The sequence below is a fragment of the Galleria mellonella genome, unplaced genomic scaffold (genome assembly GCF_026898425.1).
Source record: "Galleria mellonella isolate WM207_F2 unplaced genomic scaffold, CSIRO_AGI_GalMel_v1 utg40, whole genome shotgun sequence".
Classification (NCBI taxonomy): Eukaryota; Metazoa; Arthropoda; class Insecta; order Lepidoptera; family Pyralidae; genus Galleria; species Galleria mellonella.
Window position 1 is genome coordinate 139169 of NW_026442094.1, and position 27048 is coordinate 166216.

The following is a 27048-nucleotide window of genomic DNA, read 5'->3' on the forward strand; positions in this document are numbered from 1 at the left end:
ATGTTGGAGACAAATTCGATGAGCGTAAAATTTTAATGCCCCAAAAACGTAAATAAATAAAAATTGTTAAGTGGGTGGGTCGCCGCTTTAATCTCATCAGTTGCCCATTATCGGGCCATTATATTGTGTCAGTGCGATCAGACAGTCGACAGACAGCGGGGCGCCGGTGAATCATAGATAACAGAGCATATACCATACGCGCCCACCTATACACATCTATTTGTTTACGGCGACCTTTAATGAGTATAGTGCCACGGTAATGGGGTCGTCCCGCCGGCCGGCAACCAACCACCGCTCGTAAAAATAGCACGCCAAATGTTGATAAATAGATATGTGATACATCTACACTTGACCGCATTCCTAGTGAGCCGATTGTTTAGAATTACATAACCTTTATTACCCAGTCATAAATTATGCGGCGGGTTTTCATTGAACAATAACGAGATTCTAAACATAACAAAGCGACGTGACGAAGCATGCGATTTACTCGATTACACAACAAAGCTTTCATTTGGAATTTGCTTATTGATTTGGCCGTTATCGATGCTAACATATCACTATCTGTTTTCATATAGGCCTTATTATAAAGATATCAAAATTGTTCTTTGTTAGGCAACGGCGACAGCGGCAGTCGGCATGCAATTCTGGTCATGGCGCAGAACCAGCTCGTTCAAGGGCAGCGCCCGTCACCGCCGGGCTCGTGCGTACCTCCGAACCGAGGTCTTTACTTTCCCACATCGTCACTTGAATACTTACTTATGCAATGTATTCTTGCATTTGATAATTTAAAAAGGTTTGTTGTCTTCAACTTTAATTTTTTATTAGCAAAAACATTGCATTAGGAAGCATACAAATGACGATGCGGAAAAGTCTAGTCTTATAAGAATACGTGAAAAAAAATGGTCGCAACTATCATCATCATATCAACCATTATCTATTCACTGTTGATCATAGGCCTCCACCATCGACTGTCATAAGCAATGGTCCTAAGCTCCCTATACAAAATCGATATTCTACGATTTCATCCACACGAAACCCCATTTCTCCAGTTCTCAAGAGAATTAGACTTCGCAGGATGCGGTGATAACAAAATAAGAAAAGCATCTATGTGGAACATTTCAAATATTTGTTATCAGTGTCAGTTTAATCAGGACATTACATTTTATATTAGAGAAAACATAATTTACCACAATAGTTGTTTATATTTACATACTACAATTTGGGTAAACATATCAGTTTGATGATAGTCACCATTTTCTATGTAGGCTTGCAGCATGAACGGAGTCCGTTTGCATATTGCAAAAACACAGCTTGTAAATACCCCGTCATACAAACCCTAGGAAATATTTCTTGGATAAATTTAACATCAGGTAATAACTAACTCTTAATTAGTGCAATACCTGATTCTTAGGCTAATAGCGATTTCCCGATGTTATTAGAAAGCGGAAAATGAACAATTCTTTTAACTTTTGTTTTTTATTTATCTTTTTTTATGTTTTAATTTTTATCACAAATTATTGAAATGGTTTTGTTACAGTCGTATTTATTATTGGATGCTGTGTACACATGAAATGGGAAATTTACCTGAACAATACATGTACTTGCAAGTTGTTTTAAGTTTGTATTTGTAAACTTCTGTTATGTGCAGCAAATAAAATATAATTAAAAAAAAAATTCAGTAAAGTTAGTTTCCTATCGTCTCAGGTACACGCGACGAACTCCTTTACATAGCGTATATACACACTTACTATTTTACGCCACAGTGATCATTATTAATACTTATATAATAACTAAACGGACAAATATATATAAATACACTTACACTGTTTACAAGCTATTTTAAATCTTATTATTTTATCGTTGTATTCTAAATATTATCTGCCTACAAGGGACTCGACAGACAACACTATCGTTAAAATATTACTCCCGACTTTGTTTTTGATTTCTCACGTATTTTAGTTTCTAACTATCTATGCCAATTTATTTATTTATTTGAAGTTGTTTAATAGTTTTATTTTTTATTTTACAGTAACAGATATAAAAGACACGATACCAATAATATTCACTTTCACATTACAAAATTTATAATGAACACATACTAAACCAGGCGAAATTTAAATTAAGAGAATGTGTTATTATTCATTGTTTGTTAATATTACTTCATCGAAATACTGTTAGTCACCAATGTTTAAATTTAAATGTAAACAACTTTCACTCACACGTAGCAAGTCATTTTCAAGATTGATTTGAAAATATATAACTGTGTATTGGACTGTAAACAGTAAACAGTTTACTTGTCTTTCGCTTTCCTGTATAATTTTAAAATATGGTCATGTGTGTGAATTTGTACTAATATTATAATAATATAAACGTATTTGTGTTTCTCTAGAACTTTCACCGCTTAGCAGATTACTGGGATACTTAATGATTTATTAAATTATTATATACTTAAATTTCAATAATAATGAAAAAAAAACTTTATAACATATTATACTTATTTACTTGTGAAATTCATACAAATAATTATCAAAATGATACATTTGTTTCTTTTACTTCCACTTTATGGATATAAGGACGCAATTAATCATTACATTGAATCAAATACAATGATAAAGCTGATCAAGTTTCACGCATGAAATAAACACAAAATGTAATGAAATAAAAACTTTTAAAATAAAAAGATGATATATTTGATAATTCAATCATCCGTCCTCGTCTGGGACTACATTGCGACGGGCAGCGAGTTATCTAAAGATAGGGTTGCTGTCCGTTCCAATTTTCCGCGGATTTGTCTTCATCGGGAGGCTTCGAAACGGAGTATCGTAAACGGTTAATATTTCAGAGCCGGTTCTTAAAATTTTATTGTATTGGTAATATAGACTATAAGTTGTCCTGCTTTTGAAATAAGAAATCCATGATATCCAATATTTTATCAAAATTATTGATTTTACAAATGACAACCCTATCTGCGGGTGACCATGTAAAGGTGGTAGTAAGCCGAAATACATTCCGAACATACTCGTATATCTGCTTGCCTATATTACACCGCAAACGAGCCCGCACCGCGAAATACCAAATTGATAACCGACACTAAACCACTATCACTTTACCATAATACCACAATGTAAGAAAGAATGGCTCAAAACATTTTGCAAATACCGAACGATTAAATAACCATTCGGCATCCAATGCTGTTTATAGATGTTCATTGGATGAACCATGAAGTTATATGTATTTGAATGAACTTAGCAAAGGTTTCAAATCTGCGATGGTTTACAATGTCATTAATTCAAATAACATGACATTTACACGCGCATTTTATAAATTTGCGCGGATGATTCGAAGTATTTTATGTATGAATATAAGATATTGTTCAAAAACCGCTAGCATTACCTATTCCATATCAAAATAATAAAAAAGCACGTTGGTGACCGAAAGGACGATTGCTTATCGATAGAGCCAATTTAAATGAACAACTAATCATAAACAAATTCTGATTAAATAATCTCTTTCATTTGTTACTTGTTTCATAGGATTGGCCTGACTTAAATTTGTAAACAAAAAACATGAACAGAAAGCCAAATGATGTCAAACAAAATGGCATACTTAGTTAATCAAATAGGTAAAGAACTGTCATATAATTGTTTGCATTGGCAAAACCCAGAGTCACGAACACGACCCACGCCGACATGGCCGCGCGGCCGCTGAGCACCTAACCGGTACCATTATTAGATTCCAACCACCTACCAGTCCAGTACACCAATACCTACCTCAAACACATACACTTGGTTAACTGTAACTGAACACAATATGACGGTAACAGAAAAAAATATTCGTCATAATCATGAACAAATTTTAGCATAAAACGATAGTGTATTTTTTTGTTTTTATTTGAAAGAGAAATGAGTTTGGTTTCTCTAGTATACGTATTATGATTATAAAATTATAACTGGCAACATTTTGTTTCCCAGTTGACAAATCAATTAATAAATAATGTGTTAATAACAATTTTAGATAGAACTTCAAACGAACGACCATTCAATTTTAATCATAAATAAAGAAGTAGTACATTATTTTTATTGAACTTTAACCAAATTGTAGAAATTATAATTGTATTATGTCGCATCTTTGCCCTCATGAATTAGAATGAATTAATAGTAGATATGTTATTGAATAATAATATTATTAAAAAAAGATCTACGACTGTAATTAAATAACAAATATCGAAACAGCATTATAAACATTCATAATTATAATTTCTATTAATGACTATACATACATCGTTCTTACACAAAAATACAAGTATTACGTATGGATATGGATGGTTATAAGTGCACAAAAAAACAAAAAAGAGATGAGTGGGCTGCGTGAGAGGTGACATGGCTAGAAAGTGACCAGTGAGATGATTGCAAATAAAGATGAATGGAAGAAACAAATATATTATGTCGACCCCAAATAGATATGGGAAAAAGAGGAGAAGAAGATCGTAATTATACTATTTATATGAAAACGTCGTTATATAATTAAAATATATAATATCGGCGCGTTCATATAAATAAACAAACATGGCAAAACCCCGTTAGTTATGTATATTAAATGCCATTTATAATTTTTGGCGCCATATATTGTAGTAGTACATAATATGTAACACTTGTTTATTTAATTTACTACAATAGTGGAACAGAAAATACGACTAGACAATATTATGTAAATTTAATCACATGGCAAGTGTTATTACAATATATTAGCGTAGTACAAGACAGTTAACATATTTCTAGCAAACTAACTTAATTATTTACAAAGTAATTAAGTAATTATTATTAATAATGGTTAACCCACAAGTTTGGTGATAAGACAATACATTAGTCGAACCAACTCGGCTTTAATTCTCTTTTGCTCTATATATTATTGGGTGAAAATGCACAAACTTCATCTATATTTTTTTTATACCTTTTAAGAAAATAGATTTTCTATCTTAAGTTTTTATTTATTTCATGTCTGTGTATTTGTCTTTCATCTATAAATGTAAGAAATTTGATATTGATAATAAAAGTAGGAAGGAAGAAGGGGGAGAGGGAGACCGAGACATAGTTACATCAGGCAGATCAAGGAAGGAGTTGGTGTCGTGTCGTATCAAGAGGTGAAGAGACTCGCTGAAAATCGTAGTGAGTGGCAAGAGCTCCATCGACAAGAGCACAGCTCTTAAATGGATAGATAGATAGATAGATAGAATAAAAGTATAAAAAAAAACATATTTGTAATACCATGTAATTGTGTCTTAAAATAGCAATAATAAAATTATGCACAGATAAATAAAACAAAGATCCTTAATAAGGCGCCATCTAGGCCCAAATTAAGTAGAGCTCGTAATACAAGACTCAACAACTGATAGAAATACTCATTTCTTTCTTAAATACATACCCATGATTACATAGAAAAGCTATGTTGTATGAGAATGTTAAATATAAATAAATTATACAATAATAACAATACAACTATTAGAGACCCCGAATATAATGGATGGTAGTCACCAAAAACATTACCACGAATGATCTAAACATAGAGTATAAACGGCGCACAGACAATGGCGTTAACAAGAGCGGCCTAGTTGAGACAAACGGTGGCGTCACGAAGGCGGCCGTGTTTGGCGACCCATTTACTCTGATGGCAGCAGACGCTAATAACGTTGCTTGTTTTTCTGATGTTACTGCCTGCAGTACGATGTCAGGGTCCTTTTTCAAACATTCATATCTTACTATTATATTGTATTTAGACGATGCCTGTTCTTAGGAAATATATATAGTTGTCTGTACGTGTGTTTGTTGCAGGATTATGCAAAATCTACTGTACTAAATTGGATGTGATTTTAACAATTATGCCTCTAAAGCTTAACTGTAGATTTGGTTCACATTTTATCACGACATGCCATCTAAAAGTAGTAACTTACTTCTGAAATTCACATATACAAAATAAATAATTTACAATATATGTATATCGCCATAGTCCTAAAATACTGGCAAATCAATATATTTAATATTTGTCAGATCCGTCAGTAATCTACGACTATGACGATATAATTTACAATATAAACCCACAAAAAAGTGAGAAATATGTAATTAATTATTTACTAAAAGGTTAATAAAAATTATACAATGACAATTCCTCCATACCATTTATCAATATAAAAAATATTAAACAGAACTTTATTATTTTAATCCACACACTAACACTTATGAGTATAAAGAGATTATTTCGAAAATTAATTATTGAAAAAAAAAAATATATTACGTGTTTCTTGTAATCCCTAAAGTACATTAAGTTAAAACAATTTTTGGAATTATTTGTCTGTAATATAAAGCCATCAGGGTGCATCGTCGTACAAGCTGAGGCCATTATAATGAAATTTTCTTTATTGAGTATTATATAGATGCGAGTTAAAATAAATATTACAACTGTCTTGTCGAAGTTATGGTTTTTTTTTTTTTTTTTTTTTATAGAACTTAGAATGGCAAACAAGCTGACGGCCCACCTGATGGAAAGTGGTAACCGTCGCCTATAGACATGAGCAGTACCATGGACATAACAGAGTATACTGTTTCGCCCATGATACCCCTATGCGTTGCCATTCCTGAGGACTCAGGTGTTATTCCTCTGTACCCAGTAAATTCACGCCATATCCCACCCTTCAAACCGAAACACAGCCATGCAAACACAACTGCTTCACGGTTGAAACACGAATGGGACAGAGGTACCCAAGCAATCGACAGAAATAGGCTCTTTTAGAGGTTGGATGAGTACAGAATAATCATCAAATTATGTTTTGAAAAAAGTTTAAAAGACAATATTAGCGATGGAATATGAATGGATAGAAATATTTACGAAAGAATTTACATCGGAGGGAGGGCAATTTACATTGCAATCAATAAATAGCTTTTGTAACATCGTGTCAACTGGTTCAGTAGTGATACGCATTTAAATTAAGTTACTTGCTTCGTCTATGTCTGATTAAATTGGATTAAAAACAAGTTTCTTAAATATGAATCAGTTCGTTTTCTTTGAATACAAACATCCTTAAAGTTGCTAATGTAATATTTTATTCTATGTCACATTTGAAACTGCCACCAGGTAATTTAACTAAATTTAAAAATAAATTAATAAGGAATGTTACTTTATACATTCCTTATTAATTTAATTTACTCCACAAAAAAAAAAGAAGTAACTATAATAATATGGCATTAGAAGTGAACATCAAAATTAACTTTATTGATTATAAAACTAAACCCTATTGAAATATCGAAATCAGTTCGAAACTGGATATACAAAAAAGATACAGAGAAAATTAAATCTAATAAATGAAAATTCTTAAACAAGAAATGTACTACTATTAATATAATATTTGTAAATTACTATTTTCAGAAGTGATGTATTCAACTTAAGAGCATATCGGGTCATTGGGGAACGATCTCTTCTTACGAATGTTATGTACCTATTACATTGGGTTACGACTTATGGGTGGTTATACTATTATGTGATGTATATACCTACCCAATGGGTGGGAGGTAGACTTCAATGCATATATATATAGTATAAATACTAGCAAGTCTGGACAAGGTCGGGGAAAGAATGTCCGCACCATTAGCCGAGGGGGCAGACAGGAACGGGGTGAATGGGCTGTCGAACCCTCCGTCGACCTTGACTCGTCGAGATTTATCACTTTTCCGGGGTAATCTGAATACAATTAGACGATGGGCAGTCGGGACCGCAGCCTCCGCAACAGGTCGCTGTTTCAAGTACGTCTTCTTTATGTTGAGATTGATCGATCGAGCACTAACTTGATTAACTGTGTGCTTTATACGTAGTGGTATCAGCCACTAGGTATATTACCAAGTAATGTATCGTATACTATATTTTTTTAAAGATGAAATGATACCGTATATGAATATATAATAGACTAGAATTGGTCAATTAAACGTATCGAATAATTCACTACTTGTAACAATATTACCTATCCACACATTTAAATTAATAATGACAGATTTTTAATAAAATAATATTAAACTGTTATTAATAAGAATCACTTGAAATTTACTCATAAGAACATTATATACGCAACAAATCAAGAATAGATTGAATGCAGGGCAAGAATGATCATAAATAATAATAAAGATCTCATCGATCCTTCACAAAAAAGTATTCAAAATAAACCACGACAGATCATTTACGTGAAACGATCAAAACAAACATTATGGCTGGATCGGAGCAAAAAGCGTTTTGTTTCTTTTTTTTTTGTAAATCAGAGGTCGTTGGCCTTACCAAGGACGCGAGGCACGTGGCTGCACATAGAGGCATTTTGTGTGACGACAAATGCACACACCTGCCACTCTGTATACATAATCCCCGTTTTCGTTTTTGTAATGTGGCTCGTGGTCGTGCATAATGAGAGCAGGTGTAGTTGTATTAAGAGTGCTTAGCGGAGATTATTATCGTGTTGAAGCTAATTTACGAGCATTACCAGTACCACCAAAACATTAAAATTCTGTTTCGATCCTTTTAAGTACGTTGTGTCGGTTTGGTCATGAATTTATGTATATAATTCCAATGTCATAATTCATTTCATAAAGGGCATATAAGATAGGTTTATGTAAATGGTACAAGTAAACACTGGCAAAAATAATGAAATAATTAAGCAATTATGTGTCAAAAAAATTAATTCTAAGTTATATTACAGTCCGGTTGTAAGGTCCTGTCATCTTTAGCTACATGAGAAACAGAGTGAAAAAATCCTGAACTGTACGATTGCATTCCTCAATGCTCGCCTTATCTTAGTTGATGACATTCCTGCGCTCGCCAGCCGATACGCACGACGGCCGACTGCGAAACGCTTTTAGTGCCCGTATATTGTATACGGAGCACTGTATCAGAACTTACTACTTTAAAACATAACGATTAAAGTAGAAATTTCTTTAACACACCTGATATACAGACACGCGCAAAATAAACCTTATTGGACGAAAATTAAAGTCATTTTCGAAAGTCACGTTGTATACGGGCTTCAAACAATACGCAATTCACCTTCGAACGCGTCGGGTTGCGGTATTGCGGCTTCATTGTGTTAAAATAACGATGGAAGTTGGATTGGAAACGAGCACAATACGGTCGATAAACATGAGTTTATTTTTTTTATTTAGGTGCCCAAAAACACATATTCCTTTCAATCTGATGGGTAGATGCTATAAAATTGCCCATTTCGTTCACGAGGATAAGGACACTCATAAAAAACTAAAAACAAAGAAGTATAAAAAAAAAAAACTTCATTTATTGATTCTTGTTTTCCTCGAATAAAGTCGAATATCAAAGTTATTTATAAACGATTGCATGAACGAAGTTTTAAATAATATTAAAGGTGTAGCGATTTCCTTTCAAAAGAATGCAATCAATGTCGTATTTACATGTCTTTCAAAATCCAATATCGCTTCTTGGAAACGTAAATTTATTAAACCATATATATCTTCTTTACTACGACAATGCAATTATTACGAGTTCTTGTATTTATTTTATGCCAAAGATAAAGATCATAAAGTACTAGAATGATAATTGGATAATTTAAACTCAAATTAAAAATTATAATAATTCATCTTTACTATTGACCAGTGTAACAATGATAAGGATTTACAAATGTCGAATTAGGATCCCATTTAATAAATGCAACATGTTCTTGTATTCTGCGCTATCGGTGGCGTATCCCGCTACCTGTAAGATCCTACCGTCTAACTGGTCATCGATCAATACTTCTGCGCGCGGTACTCAACAGTCGCAACTATCAGCATTTATGTATACTATCTCAACTAAAATGTAATATATAACTCTACGATAGTAAATAGTTAATCTAGTACATTTCGTTTAAATATATTAAATATTGTATTTTAGAAATCAGCAAACTTATTACATAAAAAATTAATACTAATATGTAGCTACTTGTTTTAATTGAAGTCTTGTGCTTGCAGAAAAAACTTCATTAAAGAAGATTCAACATTTATGTACCCTAATAGAAATATGTAAATGAAAGTAATACACAAAGGGTCTTTTTTTCAATATTTCGATGCTAATGCTACTGATAATTATCACTATGTAGTATTATTTGAAGCAAATATTTATGAATAATATGTTTCATCGTAACATCACATGTGAATTCGTTTAAAATTCTACAACACTTCGTCAATGTACACATACATATTAAGTATATTAATATAGTATTGAATACTGAGAATTATTAATTTATATAATTTTCAATTTGTATGGAGCAATTAATTCAATTAATATAGGTAAATAAATATTTGGGAGTAGTCGTAAATAAAGTTGCCCTACATATATGATTAAAAGAGCAAGAAAAGATAAATTGTTATTTTCAATGAGATTGACGTATCGCCTTATAAAAGCTTAGAGTTTGTTAATGAAATTGTTTTAATTCGTGGAACATCACTGTTCCTTTTTTTACAACCCAATATAATTAACGATTATACCATCATCACGTACGTCGGCCAGACAGGGCCATATACCTTTTTTGGATAGAAGAATAGTTACCTGGTAGAAAGCTAAAGAAATTATTAAAAGTTTAAGAATTTAATAAAATAAGTCTTGATGATATACTTCACATAAACATATAAAACAAAAATTGTATTAAAACGTGAATAATTAATCTCGTTCTGTAATATAGTAGAGAAACACTTTAAACAAAACATAACTGAAACTAGTTTTCATAAGTTCACAATGTAAAATCTTCCATTATTATTATTAATAAGTAAAATTATAGAGAATAGAGCTGTGCATTCTATCAGGTTTCACAAATGGTGCTCAAAGTTTGACTAGACACCAGACACATACAGTTGAAATTGGCTAGCGAATCACAGGGATAGGAGCCAGATAAAATTTGGATAAGAAATACACTCCAAAACATTGCTGTCCAATTGCTGTGATCCCGTTGTAATAGCGTAGTCATTTAATCACATTTAGCGAATGTCTGAACTGATGAACCAGAATCATTACCAAGCGAGAAATCCACAAGACATAAGAAATTGTGGCATAGACGGTGAATTCAAGAATGGGAATAGTTGCGTTATGGTCCGTCAGAAATAAAAAAAAAAACAGATTTAAAATGCAGGTAAAAGAAATTCCGGTTTACCATATATAAATGTTAAGCAAAAAAAGTATCTATTGGAATAATTCCAAGATTAGATTTTGTATATAAGAACGATATAACAAAAAATCTTTAACATATATATAATTAGTTCATTCAATCGTATTAATGTCAACTATTATAAATTATTATTATTAAATGAACGTATTTGTTATCGTTGGCTATGTTTTTCTTAGTATGTAGTTTAGTCTTAAATTTTCTAACTCGTCACTTCACATATTCACATCGTGTTTGTTGAGAGTCAAGAAGTCCGACGAGCCGAACGGTTGACGTCATACAGTCATGTTAGCCTCCCACCATTGCGGCGTGCAGCCGCAAACATTTCATGAAGGCGCTATACATAGCAGGGGCAATTCTCCTTGCCGTCAGCTTTCGAGAAAGGCATGCAGCATTGGAAGTGGAATAAGTGATTTCGACGGGGACGAGGCCTGCGCGCGGTGACGGCGTATTGCGGTCATATAACCGGTATTCGAATGCGGCGGCAGTCGCTCGGCCACTCAACGACTTATACAGCCGATGTTTTGAGAAAGCCGCGCTCGACTTCGACTTCGGCGGTGTTAACAAAACACGACGCCTTCGCGATCGCTGTTCGTTACAGCCGGTTTACGGCAAATTGCTTTTTAAGGCATATCGAAACGAAGTGGTCGCTTTTGATACGCACAAACAACGAAAGCCGTTCGTTAATGTTACATGTCGCCTACTTTATACGGTATGATTGAATAAACAGAAAATAAATTCTGTTCCTACGGCATCTTGTCAGTTGAAGTATTTTCCCATTGTCCAGTAATGTCCAGATGTTTTAAATACACATATACATTTACAACACCAACAGTAAGCCAAATGTAATATTATATGAATCCAAGTTCACATGTACACATCGGAATTTTTATAATGTATGAATGAAGCTTACGTAATGTCTTTATCAATGAGTAGTAAATTGTTTCCGGGAAAATAGTCAACAATCCAATACTATATTGTATATATATTGTCTTATATCATTAAAACTACAAATATTAGAAGTAGATTTAATTATAATACAATCTTGTGACTCATTGGCGAAAAATAGATATTATTATACCTAACAAAGAAAATGTTTTGCTTATTATCATTTTGAATTCGTATAAAAAACTGATCCGTGGTCATGATAAAACTTATCTTTTGAGCTACACAAATGAACGAATTAGATAAAAATAAACTAGAGCATTAAATATTTATTATTATTACCTACTAGTTGTTTCTTGCGCCGCTACCCACATTGTTATGAGATAAAAAGCATCTTGATATGGTCCGTCTAAATTCCATTCAAATCCGTTCAGCCGTTTAAGCATGTTTGATTTACACCATCTAAACGTGTTTACAAAGTTTTACATTTCTAATACAATTATCAAGTTGTAATAGAAAGTGGAATGAATACATTTTTATGTTGCATTACCATTATAAAATTTACAACATTTATTACTCGTATGTAGTTTAGGGACCAACCAAACAAGAACCAGTATTTATGAATCTTACATATACGAAACAGCGGGCTTTCTATTTAGCTATAACCTGCTGTTTGGTATATGTAAAATTAAGCTTCATAGATTGATTTTAATATAATCCCGTATAATAGAATGACGCCTCTAAGACATGACGGCAATTTTTCGTATTAAATAACTTTATCGTTTCAATAATTATTATAATAATAATAATTAGCTTTATAATTTTTTTTTTACTACTATGAAAAAGTAAGTATACAAAAATCGCACGTTATACATATAATAATTGGAAGTGAATATATTTGCTTTCCACGAAAATATGGAATTTAGAAACAATTAAAGTTAAAAAAGTTGGTATGAGTTAATGAGGCGATTGTCTCTGTAATTAGCAAGGCACTAATTTTATAAATGCGAAATGTAGTTGGTTGTCTCTCTGTCTATTAGTAGCATATTCACGTTCACGGATACGGGACGAAGAGAAATATAGTCAAACAGCCAATAAAGGACGTTTGTAACGAAATAAAAATAATAAATTTACAAAGGAATTGCAACTACGTAGTACTGATACAAATAAAATGCGTCTTAATTATCGATATCAATTGTTAAAAAACAAATATTAGTCATAGAAAAGATTAAAAATCTCTCTCCGATGTTTGTGTGAGTAACCTTATCCAACGACTTTGGTACGCGTATACGAATGAGGGGTAAGTATATAAGGCTCTAGGTGGATGAACTCATCCAAGGCCAATTTGAATGAAAAGAAACAAATAATAATCTATAGAAAAAATATGTCTTTATAACACTTGTAAATCGACTTTATCATTCACGATTAAATCATCATTTCTGATTAATAAACGGGGAATTCCTTGGTTCATTATCGTTGACGATTCACACGGGTAACGGCGAATGCGACATAAGGAACTATGTTGTTGATTATGTTTTTTTTTTTTCAAATATTGTTTCGAGACTTTCATTTGGAGGCCGCCGAGACGATGTACGGTCCGGCACATAAGGGTGACGCGTCGCACCGAGCTCCGGGGTGGCAAGTCCTGTTTTGCGTGTTCGCCTCGACGGTGCGGCGGGGGTAAGTTTTTCACGAGGCCCTATATACCGCGACCACCCCGGCTCGTACATAAGGTGGGCGGGCCGGGGTGGTTCGCGCCCGCAAAAGGGGCAAAATACGGCGTACTCTGGGCGCCCGTTCTATGTGGGTCAATGTCGGGAAAGCCCGTGTCTACCGGTGACGGAGTATGCACAACGAATCTGATCAACACGCCCGTGACCAAACAAAGGAACCGGCGAAAACCACACAAGAATTCATTAAACCCTTATCCTTAGCGAAATAAGGTTCAAATTTAAACAACGGGTACCGTGTACGTGTAGTGGACGCACTTATCGCATCAGCTGTTACGCAACGGGATGCGTTTTCGTTGACTTCAGTAAGAAGTGCAACTTCCGATATAATAATACAGAAGTTCACATGGACTGTGTAAATTATCCCATGATAACGAATTATGAGAACATAACTTATACCATATTGAATGACACTGTAACTCATTGGCAGATTTATATATATATAATTACAAACTTTCAGATTTAACATATTAGTAATATTATATTAGCAAGATGAAATTAAAACATTTTGTTACTTTCTAAATATTAAAATGGCCAGCTGTGTTTATAACAGTGGTAACAGAGACGTCATTTGACGTCATAAACATGCAGCGCATTCAGTAAATCAAACGGAGCATTGTAATCACTTTGACGGCTGAGATAACGTATTTATATCTATTTTATAAAATGGCCACTTTAACCAACTTCAAAAAGAAGGAGGATCTCAATTTGGTTGTACTTTTTTCATGTTTGTTAACTCATAACTCTATTAGTTGTAAACCAATTTGGATTATCTTTTTTTAAGACATACTTACAGATTGTTGCAATAGAAATTTTATCAGTAATTAAATTTTTATATCAAAATAACTGGTTTTGCCATAATTGATATAGTTTTTTTTTTTTTTTTTTTTTTTTTGTGAAACACAATCTTATAATTTAATATACAAAATCATTGTGTGACGATCTAGACACGTTTAAAAAGTGTAAATAGAGCAAAACAACAAAGTATAAAATAATGATGCATTTGACTAACTGTGGAATAATATAGATTAAGAATCATTATCATCATATCAGCCTTTAACTGTCCACTGCTGAACATAAGCCTCCTCCTTGGGTAGGTTTGCCAGTAGTTGCCACGCTTGGCGGCAGATTGGTAACTGCAGTTAGGCTTTAGAGACGTTTTAAGAGATACGCTGATGCCCATCCATCGCCTTCTCTTAGTCGACTCTTATGACACCTACGGAAATGGAAGGGGTGGGCTATTCTATGTTGAGACCGACACGGTGACAATATGTAAATATAAATTATTAATTAGTTTGCAAGAAAAAAATAATAGTTAAAACTGACCGACAGCCGGTGACATGGATCGAGAGCCGCTGGAGCCTGTAGGGCTGGGCGTCGGCCTCAGGTGTGGTGTGGTAGCGCGCCCCGCGCCGCCGCTGCCGCCCGAGTCATTGCTGTTCTGACCGGTCAGATCCTGGAACAAATGTAGTTAATATTTAATCGGTTTCAGGTTACAACACTATGTAGTTGAATTTACATTTAGAATTGGGCGATAATCATAAAAAAAATCAGTAATGCTTAAAATTAAGAATAGTTTCCTTGAACTATCAGGTTATGAAATGAACTTCTTGCCGAGGTTTTCCACAGACTACGAGACGACACAGATGACAGAATAGGGCGAAATAAGATTTTTTTTTTAAGGGTCAGCATTACTTTCTTGACATTCCTGGTATTGCATATATACATAGGCTACACTAACGGTATGTATGAATGTTTGTATAAAAAAAAACTATTTGAATTTTATTTGAAAATTCAAATTCAAAAGTTAGTGTTAAAATAACGACAAAAATACTGTTCAAATTTAGACATATTATCAGTGAACTTGTTTCTACAAGGGTACGATAGGACTGATATACCTGAAGAAGGAAAAGTCCTTAAAAAAGCCCTTTAAAAACTGTCTATAATACTTTATAGCATGATATAACAATATCTTAAAGTTTTTATCAAGGAATAAATCCAGACAACAAAACCTTTATTCAGAGCTTTTTAAACCATCAATAAATTTATTAAATTTAATTGAAGCTATAGTAACAAACTGCTTTTTATAATAAATTTAATAATATTTTACAAAGAGCGAAATAAAGAGAATTGATTAACCTTACGAGAAAATTAAATGAGGGATAGTAAACCATTCATTTGTATGTTACAAAACGCATAATTACGACTACAATGCCACTAGAAAGACACAAATACATATATTTACTCAGGTAATCAGTATTAGAATAGGTATATTATGTACCGCAGGAACATTAAGAGCTCACAGTTCAATGAAGAACATTATTCCATAAGGCAAAACACAAATTTTCAACTAAAACCAGTTTAGATATTGTACACAATTACAAACAAAATAATGTGCTAATGAAATAATGAGTTTGTTTGTTACATTAGCACCTTAATGGATTAACCAATCATTATAAAATTTTAGTATACACGTACTATATGGGACAGAAAAGGATATAAGCTACTTTCACCCCGATCAGTAAATATATCCTAGACACGCGAATCCAGGTAAAACCTAGTAATAAATAAAGAAAACAAGATAAAATCGTAATAAAATTATTAATTAAAGTTCTACTTTGATAATAATGAAGTACCGCGATGGCGTTCGTTCCAAAGGTTGGTAGAGAATGTTAGCATTAAGTCCGCCTTTTGTACCTTATTATATTTTGGTCAATAAAGTTATTTGAAAAAAATATGAAAGGCTCATAACTATTATTTCGTCTACAGACTATTATGTCATCTTTGACATGTCTAAGAAATAGTAAATGGAAAACCAGAGATCTGTTTTTGTAAGGAAAGAGAGGTTTGTGGGATTCTTAATTGGCTATCTATTCATATAAAGTCTATTGCAATTTAATCATCAATATGTCTCTAGATTAACATGTGTTGGTAATGGCAGAGTATAAAAATAATTAAGATTCACAGATATATTTGAGTTGCTTACATTCTACAGTGTACTTACGAAAAATAATTAAAATTGTGTTTGACAAAAAAGCAAACTTTATTTATGGCAAAACCAGTTATTTTGATTTTAAAAACTAAATTAATGAACCGATTTTGATAAAGTTCCTATAAGACTAATCTGTAATATATCCTTTCAAATAAAAAAATATTTTTCCAAATCGGTTTAGAACTGACAAAGTTTTATGAGATAACACATATAAAACTATCATAACATACATAAAAAAGTACAAACAAATTAAGAACTTTCTTATTTTTGAAATAGATTGAAAACAAGAACAGATCTAAGCAAGCTTCCAAGAGAAGCCTCATAACGTAATTAAATTTAAATAGAAATGTCATATCTAATTGTTCGTTTCAATCCTGACAAGAAGAACCGTCTCTAGTTAAGAACTGTGCCAACTGCGTGGAGATCAGTATCTTCGAAGAAAATTCACTAATTTTCAAAAGTTATACGACCATATGTAAAATGAGACAGCGGCCCCAGCGGAAATAAACTTTATTCCATACCTTTGTAAGTAGTTTACTCGACCCACAAGTAAATTTTTGACATCAATTTACTCAGAGTTTAAATCTCTGTAGTCAGCTACATTATGTAAATTTATAAGTTTTTAAAAATACAGCTTTATTTAAAATCGTAAATCGTAATTGTATAATGTTGGATGATTTTTAAGTAAAGTAACTAGTTTAAAACCGAAATTCTTTACGGCAAATATTCGACGATTTTAATGTCAGTAATCAATGGAAACAAATGGATTTTTATAGCCCTCCTAGTTCAATATTATATATTAAAGGTATATGAATAATGGTTATATTGACAATGTTCTGGTAAATAGACGCGGCTTATACTCAAGGTACTGAAACAATAAATTTTAACGCCTTTGAATCGATTCTCGTAAAAACAAACGATGAAAGTCGTAGAAATCCTATCCAAGTTTGTGTTGATGAATTTCTATTACCTGACAATTTGCTATTTAACAAATTTCCAATTATATTTTTTCATATTATAGTAAGTTTTAATACATCAAAATATTAATTATTTATAAACTACTAGCTTTTACCAATGGCTTCGCTCGCGTTTATATTGATTTTGTCCAACAATTCTGGTTGTTGGTACAGGCAAACACAAAAATACAAGTTATAAAAAGAAACCCAACACCTTTAAGAAGTAGTTTAAAAAAAACAAATATGTATATTTTAATTATGAATTGATGAAACAATAATTTTGCAAAGCAAACTAGACAAGGAAATAAAAAATTTCATACAAAAATTACCTCTCCTTCACGGCACGTTCTCTAAGTTTGTCACAAAAAAAGTAGCTTATAAACGTCTTCAGGGTCACATATTATATAACAATAATTAATCACAATTGATTTAGCGATTTAGACTTGAAAACGTAACAGATAAACAAACTCATTTTTGCATTTATAATATATATGAAAACTATTCCGTGGCATTTCAATGAAAATATTTTAAACTGCACAATTCAAGGATGGTAATATAAATGGTTCGTGATAAGATACCGTGGCGGTTTTCATTACGAGAATTAAGCCTTTAGTTTGATTGTTGTGATTTGTATTGCGTCGCTGCTTCTTTGCATATGTCTACAAGTATGCAAAACATGCATTAAAAACAAACTAAAACAAATTAAATAACGCAGTTTTATTACACGACTGTCCTAAAAAAAGGAATGTAATATTTTTGGGGTATTTACCGAGTTACTCTCGATTTGTTTAAAATTTATCTTGGTCTGATATTTTGAACCATAAAATTTATATGTATCAAATTTATAATTTAGTTAATTTTTCTTTATAACAAAATATAAGTACAGCACGATCACAATTGTCCTCATGTTTTTTTTAATGGATGACAATGAAATGGTATTCCGCTTACGCTAACGGTATAAACTGGCGGGGCACCAATGAGAAATGATAGATAAGAATGAAAATGCAGGTCAGTTAGCCCATTTTTTTAATGGGTGATAATGGAATGGTAACCCCGCCTGCGTTATCGGTATACGTTGGCGGGGCACCAGTGAGGGATGATAGATGAGCATGAAAGCAGGTCAGTTAGTCCATCGTGACGAATTCTACTAGGATTAACCACGATGGTTTCCAGGGGGAACCGCGTGGAGGTTGACCTGACAGGGTGTATTGTTAGCAATGGACAGTTAGATCCCATTACAAACAATCCCTGCCCCCCCCCCCCCAGATAGGCCACTGTAAAGAATACACCTGGAACTGGACACGATAGTTTTCAAGGGGGACCACGTGGAGCTGATAGAGTATATCACTGGCAATGGGACTGGTAGGGGGGGGGGGGATTGTTAGCCATGGAGTTTGACAGCCCCATTGCTAGCAATATGTCCTCAATTCTCGTTGAAATCGTCACGATGGGCTAACTGACCTGTTTCATCCTCGTCTATCATCCTTCACTGGTGCCCTATCAGCGTATACCGATAGCGGGTAGGGTTACTATTTCATTATCACCTATAAAAAAAAAATGGGACTGGTAATCCGCATTACTAGCAATCCCCCCGCCCCTAGCGTCCTCAGGTTATACCCTGTGTTATGGGAAACTAGCAATTCAAAAAAGTTTATTTCCTATTTTAGCCCAATCGCGAATCGAACCTGGGACCTCTTTTAAGCAAAGCAATGTGCCCGATACTACACCAAGGTGGTCATCAAAAATACCCTAAATATTGTAAATAAGCCTTTCCTTAAGACCTTATCGTATATATATTTTTCAAATTGTTTAATATTTTTATATATTGCAGACTGATATCCATTTAGTTAAATAGTAAATGAAACAGTAATACATAGTAGTTCAAATTAGAAGTAATCAAATAATAACATTACACACCAATGAACTTGATTATATATGTGAGGATAATTATTGTAAATAAGCAAAAACTGGTTAAGATGCCTTGACACTGCACAACCTCGGCAATCAACAAGCAAAACCACTAGCTAACAATGGCTCCCCTCATTCAATAGAAAACACTTCCTCGTGATAAGCAAATCACACGATAAATCATAATAAGGATTATCTACATACAAAACGACACATTCATGGACATTCAATATTGAAAAACTAAAGATAAATCGTTATAAGAAAGCAAAAACACATTATCAGTAACATTATGCAAAGATAACAAATTGCAATAGAAGTTCTATGTGAGACAATAAAAAGATAATACAGATAATAATTATAATCAAACGTCAAATGAGAGAGTAACAGTTAACAGTACATACCGTGTCAAACAGTCCACGATCGGTGCTCGTAAATCAATTGGTCCCTTTCGATTACAAAACACAACGGAAAATACGATTAGACGATAGTCTACAGTCGGCAAAACAAAGCTGTCAAACGAATACGTGAATGTTAAGCTTTTCAAAGCTAAAATCGAGTCGTATTATAGAGAGGGACTACGGTGCAGCGCGTTCACAGCGTTCAAACGAGCTCGGCTCGGCGACTCACGACCCCCCGCTGTCGAGGTTAGTTGGCCTGCGAGAGGCTCCGGCGTCGATCAGACGAGTCCGGTGGGTAGGGCCGGGCCGCGGGGCGGGGGAGCGCGATAACCGCGCTGTTTTTGCCGTGCTCCAGCCCGCTTGCTCGGCACACAAGCGCACAGCGCGTTCTTCATTTCGTACCAAGTCCATTATCTCTTATTGCGTCCCGCTCGCACTCAGCGCTAGCTTCGTCGCGCCTCGCCGCACCGGCCGCTGTTTTATTGCCAGCCGACGATTTTAACGTGCGCTCGCAACGTCCGCCGGAGCACAAAAGTTTTTATGGAAATTTCATTCCGAATGCGCCTCGCTCGCTTGCTCACTCGGGAACGTCAATATAAAAGCATGATAACGAACGGACGAGTCAATTAATTATTATTGTTGGAAGCTGTCGGGATATACCGGACTGACTATCTAGATAACGGATTTATGCGTTCCCCACTATAGATACTATTTTTTTATCGACTTGAACCAAAAGTAACTTCAATTTTTGGCATCCTTATCACTAGATCAATCAGTCAGTAAGAACAATGATAGCAATAATGAGATGCGTGTCTCCCAGGATCTTCTTTTCGTAATAAGTATTGTAGGATCACTCTTGCTACATATTAGTGATATCACTAATATATAGTAAGAGGCAAATTAAGAAATGCACACAACTTAGGAATACTTGTCTTTTAACGTTCTTACTATAGGTACCATCTATCTATCTATAGGGAGTTTTTATTTAAGATTATTCCCAAATACTGATTTTATACATTAATGTTCGCACACTGACCAAGATAAATAAATAAAATCGGCATCATACTTATTTCGTTATGCGGAACAACGAGTATGATACTTTTCAACAACATTTAAAACAAGCAACTACTCTCTGCGTCAACGTAAATTGATTAAAAAAAAAAAAACACTAAATTGTCTACACAAAAAAAAAACCTGATTGTACTAATAACTAACCAACAATAATGCAAACAACGTTCGAAGGGGAATTAATTACTCTATCACAGAAATAGTAAATACCTAATTTTTCTCTCAAGGATGTTGATTATTTATTATTAATTCTCCGCCTTTTGTATCTAACCTGTATAGTATTTTAACAATAAAAATGAATCTCAAACGTAGAGTTTGTTTGTGTTTGTGTTTCATGTCCCGACAGTCACCCGAAATGGCATAGTTATCACTGTTTTTAAAACAAACTTACATGTAATTAATTACACATACGCTTAAATTTACATACTACGAGTATAAACAAAATTACTATATAATATGACTTGACCAAAGTAAAAAAAATAACAAGAATTTTCTCACAAGGATGACTGAAAAAATGCCTTAAAAGAATAAGTCATTCTGTGTACTTTGTTATTTTTTTCTCTTTAAAGTCATTTTTTTTTAGATTTTAGGTAAAAATATATAATAAAGCTTATTGCATACAAACAATTTGTAAGCATTAGTACAAATTTGACGTCAATAACATAGATAAATGGCAATAATTATCCTATCGGCAAACCATAAGATTTTTTGTAATTGATAACAGCATTGAATTCAGAAAGATGATACTAAAAATAATATAACCTAACACATACAGATAGATGCATGCGACATTCAGCTTCAAATGAATCGACCGACTGCACTTGGCCCAAATCCCAACTCAAATAAACACAAAACCGCCGTAGAGTGCGAGTGCGACTCTATATAGTACGGAGAGCATATAACGATGGTAAATAGAGGCTCAAATCGCATACTGCATAGCTAGAAGAAAGCTGTACAATATATACGTGGGATGGAAACGAGACGACAATGATCATGAAATCCGCCATTGAAATGCACAGCCCCACTTGGGTATCTTGCGTAACAATTGTAATAGAACTATCAATTTCGATTGTACATATTGTATTATACTCTATGATATTTATCTATGATAGTCAAACCTATATCAATGATAGAAGTAACATGACCAGTTCTATAGAAGTACGATCAAATAAACAAATCTATAGTGGACAATAAATAATAATTCTACCAACTACATAGAGGAACTTCGTTGGCTACTTTTTAAATTGTTATCTTCGTATCTCGACCATTTCCTAAACTTCTTAGTTTTACAACTTTTATCCCATCAACTTTACCAGCAAAAATCATTATATTTATCAAACTTCGCGTTTATAAATCATTATCTCCAAAGCCTTTACTTTCAAACTATTTACTACTCGCACATTATTGTCATTTTCAACCGACTTCAAAAATAAGTAGGTTCTCAATTCGATTGTATATGATTGTTATTACATAACTCCATCAAGTTCTAGACCGATTTGGAAAAATCTTTATTTATCTGAAAAGATGTATTTACAGATTGGTCCCATAGAAATTTTATCAAAATCGGTTCAGTACTTTAATTTTGAAATCAAAATAACTGGTGTTGATTCAACTGGAGTCGGTTTTTTTTTTTTTTTTTATAAGACAGTACTTAATTTTCACTTTTCAGGGGGAATCGCGTAGAGGTCGACTTGACAGGGTTTACTGCTAGCAATGGGACCGCTTGTCACCATTACTAAGAATCCCTTTTCCGTCTATATTAATGCCATTAATACTAATAAAGAACGATGATAACAACTAACAAAATTGTAACATTATTTAAACAAGTTGTATGATGAATGTAATTTAAATCTGGTAGGCTAGGTCAGTGGCACGAGAACGCTTCGAAGTACTTACCCACAACCGAGTGCTATAAATAGCAGTCTGATAGGCGCTGGCAGCCTAAATTACCGCAAATCCTGTACATCGTATAATTCGTAGCCAGGCGTAAAATTAAATAGATAAGGCAAGTTAACATACAGTGTTATTTTAAAACGTAGCAAGTAGCGGGATTACTTGTTCGAAAAATGAAGCTGCCCGACTAACAAATCAATTTTATCTCATACGAAAACCGTAGTGTAGTTTAATCTTTGTAATGTACGTTTCGTTATCGTAAATAGGGTTAACAGTTACTAAAGATTTTAGGCCAACAGGCCCATTTCGTTAGCTTTGATCGATACAAAATTGGGAAGTCTTAGGTTCTGATGATGATAATTAGAGCCACTTGAACTACTTCGGTATAGTTATTTTGCTTTAATATATTACCATTATCTGCAGTCTACATAGTTGTTGCGTTCATGGTTACATGATGTTAAATCCTATCATTTTTGTATGAAGTAATTGTACTTAAGAAAAAAGATATCTAGGTACATACAAATACGAGTGGGTTTTAATAACTCCTAATATAAATCCTTTCTTTGCTAATTCATTCATTAAAATGACTTTAGTAGTCATCTAGGTAACGGTTCCGTTGTGTGTTACAGTTGGTCTATCTCATTAAGTAATTTACATGTTATAATAGTTAATCTAAGAGTTAATGTATAGAACATTATTTGCAATAAGCGTAATAGAAATCTTCTGAATGGCCTCTTGTATTACCATAACTAAGTAGTCTGTAATAAAATCTTTTCCTATTTTTAGTTTATGTCAACTATTATCTAAAATTATGACTAAATATTTGACTTTAATTGAATTTAATTTTCAATCAAATCAATCTTTTCTTAATATTGTCACTTTAGATAAGCTACTATCTTTTGTTGATAAAAAGGATTATCTCTGTTTTTGTTGTTTTACCGTATAAACATTGTTTCTTGTATCATTCTTCAATATAACGTTACTGAATACCTTTTTAGTTTTTTATTGACTACAATTGTAAGATCATCTGCATAACATATCCTTATGCATTAAAACCTGATGAGATTGCGCACTTTGAAATTCCAAAAGAACGGTAATAAAATTTCTCCCAGAGGGCAGCTCCGTTTAATCCAGTAGTACTACATAAATTTTATAGATCTTTAAATTCTGAATCAACACCCGACTGTCCTGATATCATAGTTGCAGATTGGAAAACTGTAAGTACCAAAATAAGAAGTATATTTATTAACATAACTGGTACCTTCTCTACATGGTGTAAAGAAAGAGTTGTGTTCCTACATGAAGTGAGATTAGGTATTTCATATAGGGCCTGTTGTTGTGTTTTCTGCAAGACATTCCCACCTTGTACTTCTATTACCCGGCAGTTTCAGTTATCGTATGAGAATTACTTTAAACCCAATCGCTCTTCTAGATTTACATAATGTTTGTTTGCACTTGTAGCGAAATGCAATTCATTTGTGAATGTAAGATACAGCGTTATTACAGAACTTATAATAATGATACAACAAGAAAATTGTCATATTGGATAATCGTCGTGCAAACTGTAATAAAGAACGTCACAATGTACGTATTTCATACGTAATCTCTCTACGTTATTTAAAATAAAATAGATAAGTTAAACTCAAGTCGTACCGAAGCTGACGTTACGTTATACAATATACGTATGAAAGATTAGAATAGCAATACAAAAGCGGAACAACAATGTCATTCGAGACATGACGAGATTAATCGGCGTAAATGCGTTTCAAGATCATTCAAGAGTTCGACGACCGGCGTGCGAAAATGTTGTCGTAAATAAATAATTCACAAGGCTAGTGTTCTCGGTTGGGGCACGTGGTGGCAGGCACGTGTAGTAGGTAGGTACATAAACATTTACATTACATAACCGGCTCGTCATTGACGACCGCGCGCTATCGAGAGCGAAATGCTGTGCCAGTCTTACGAATGGTTGCATTGCACCGTTGTCGGATAACCCACCGCTTTACCTACATACTTATAAACTCACTTAGAAGATCGTAAACGTTCGCCCTTCCTCCGCTAACTGACTTAAAGTGTGTTTTATTCAAATACATTACTTTGTTTAGTCTTATAAAGGATTTCTTTAACATCATGAACATATTCAAAGATGATAGAACACGAAAACGATTAATAATAAACTTATGTATCGAGAAAGGAAAAAAAACTTTCTTAGTAGATGCCTGAATAAAGACATTATACAAAGAATTTATGAGCAAAGTTACAAGATTCAAGGATTGACTAGTTTTTACAATTGACACACAGCATACTGAACTTATCCTGAGAGCTCCCTGTATCTAGAATATTTACAATACATAAGGAACCCCATGCAACATTTCGAGCTCTAGTTCCAACAGTCTGAAATGTCGAGTTTACATCACTTACCAACAGTAATTACTTGACAAGAAAATCTTTAAAATGTATTTTGATCGAAGGAGCTATAAATTTAAATACTGTATCCTGGCCTGAATCTACCTTTGAAATTTCAAGTAAGTTAAGCTATTTAAGCGTATTATTGCGTTAAGACATTCATCTTATAGATAAGAAAAACTAGCTTCTTTTTCAGATAAAATATTACAGCGCAATCAGAGAATTAAAACATTTCAATGATATCAATTTTATTACTTCAGATCATAGTTCAAAGGAAAGCGAAAAATGTACTTTTGCATCTATGAGTTGGAATTTAGTTCGATGAATAACAACTTGACGTGAGCAAAAAAAAACTTTGTGTTATTTTGCAAGTCATCGTTATTTTACTATGAAGAAATACCACAAAAAAAATCAGCCATGTCAACTAATATAACATAGAATACAAGTCAAACAAAATGTGTATGCAATTAAAACAATCTGAATTTAGTAGTATACGAAAAACTGTAAAACAGTCGCGGTCGCATGTATGTGTGAGTATACATTTGTGTAAAATAGAAGGTTGCGCACGAAGGCAAGTGGTACACTTTATTGAATGTCTTTATAGGCCACCTGTTACTTGGGTCCGTGTCGGTGAAACAGCTGATCGGGCCCGAGCGAATTATTATTATTGTTGTCGGATGTCGGCTCTAGCTTATTTATTTGTGACGAGGGGACGAGGAGGAGAGGGCAGCGGGGTGAAGTAAATACCGAAGCTCAACTTTCCCTGGCAACTTCGACTGTTACGATTGTGTAATATGACTCCTCTGAATAACAAATTAGGACCATGCTAATAGAATAAATGTGGTAGCATATAAAATCTAAACAGATTACAAATTCGAGAAATTAGTTAACAGAGTACATCTAAAAGAGCGTGTGTACTAAAAGATATAAATTCAATGATATCGTTTGATAAGTGCGATATTGTGATTTATTATAATAAGAAGAAAAGGTGTAAAGGACGAGTAAACGCTGGGAATAGAAATAATGGAGTTATTAGGAAATTAGACAGTAGCCATAGTTTAAACCAAAAAGCACGCTATAATAATACTCAAGTGTCAAAACGAAAGAGTATTACAGAAGTGCAAGAGCAAGTTTATTTCAATATGAATAAGAGCACGTTTACGTAGTTTGAAGAATATAAAGGAAATAAGGATAGATAGATGAAGGGATTAATAAATAGATCTACTTAGAATGGTAAAGTCGAAAAATGGAAGTGCTGTGGAAAAATTCCAACTATTCTATCAAAATGTCTGAGGAAAACATAGGAAAATCTACGAAACCGGATAATATGTCCAGATGAACTATGAAAATAGATGAAGTAATAGAGATATCATGATAATAGAATCTAGTGATTTTTAAATAACATTCATTATGATATCAAGACAGATTGTTATTCAATGTATAGAATATTTTCTGTAAACTCAAAGACTATAGTGGTATCATGTAGTAGATAACTTCACTAAAGGATATTCCTAGAATGTATTCAACTCACGATACTTCACATTAAAACAGCTCCGACAGCCTTAACTACGACTGACGAGGCAGCCAAATTACAGTTTACGAACGTCGAGCGTAATCACAG

General features: G+C 33.4%; 1 protein-coding gene across 6 annotated transcripts in view; it reads right to left on the reverse strand.

Annotated features, from left to right (window-relative positions):
- LOC113520225 (trithorax group protein osa) overlaps positions 1–27048 on the reverse strand; it is a 127427-nt gene that overhangs the window by 20147 nt on the left and 80232 nt on the right. For all 6 annotated transcript variants that reach the window (XM_052898155.1, XM_052898154.1, XM_052898153.1 and 3 more), the window contains exon 5: positions 15133–15262. In XM_052898155.1, coding sequence (XP_052754115.1) covers positions 15133–15262 — 130 coding nt within the window. The remainder of the gene's footprint in view (positions 1–15132; positions 15263–27048) is intronic.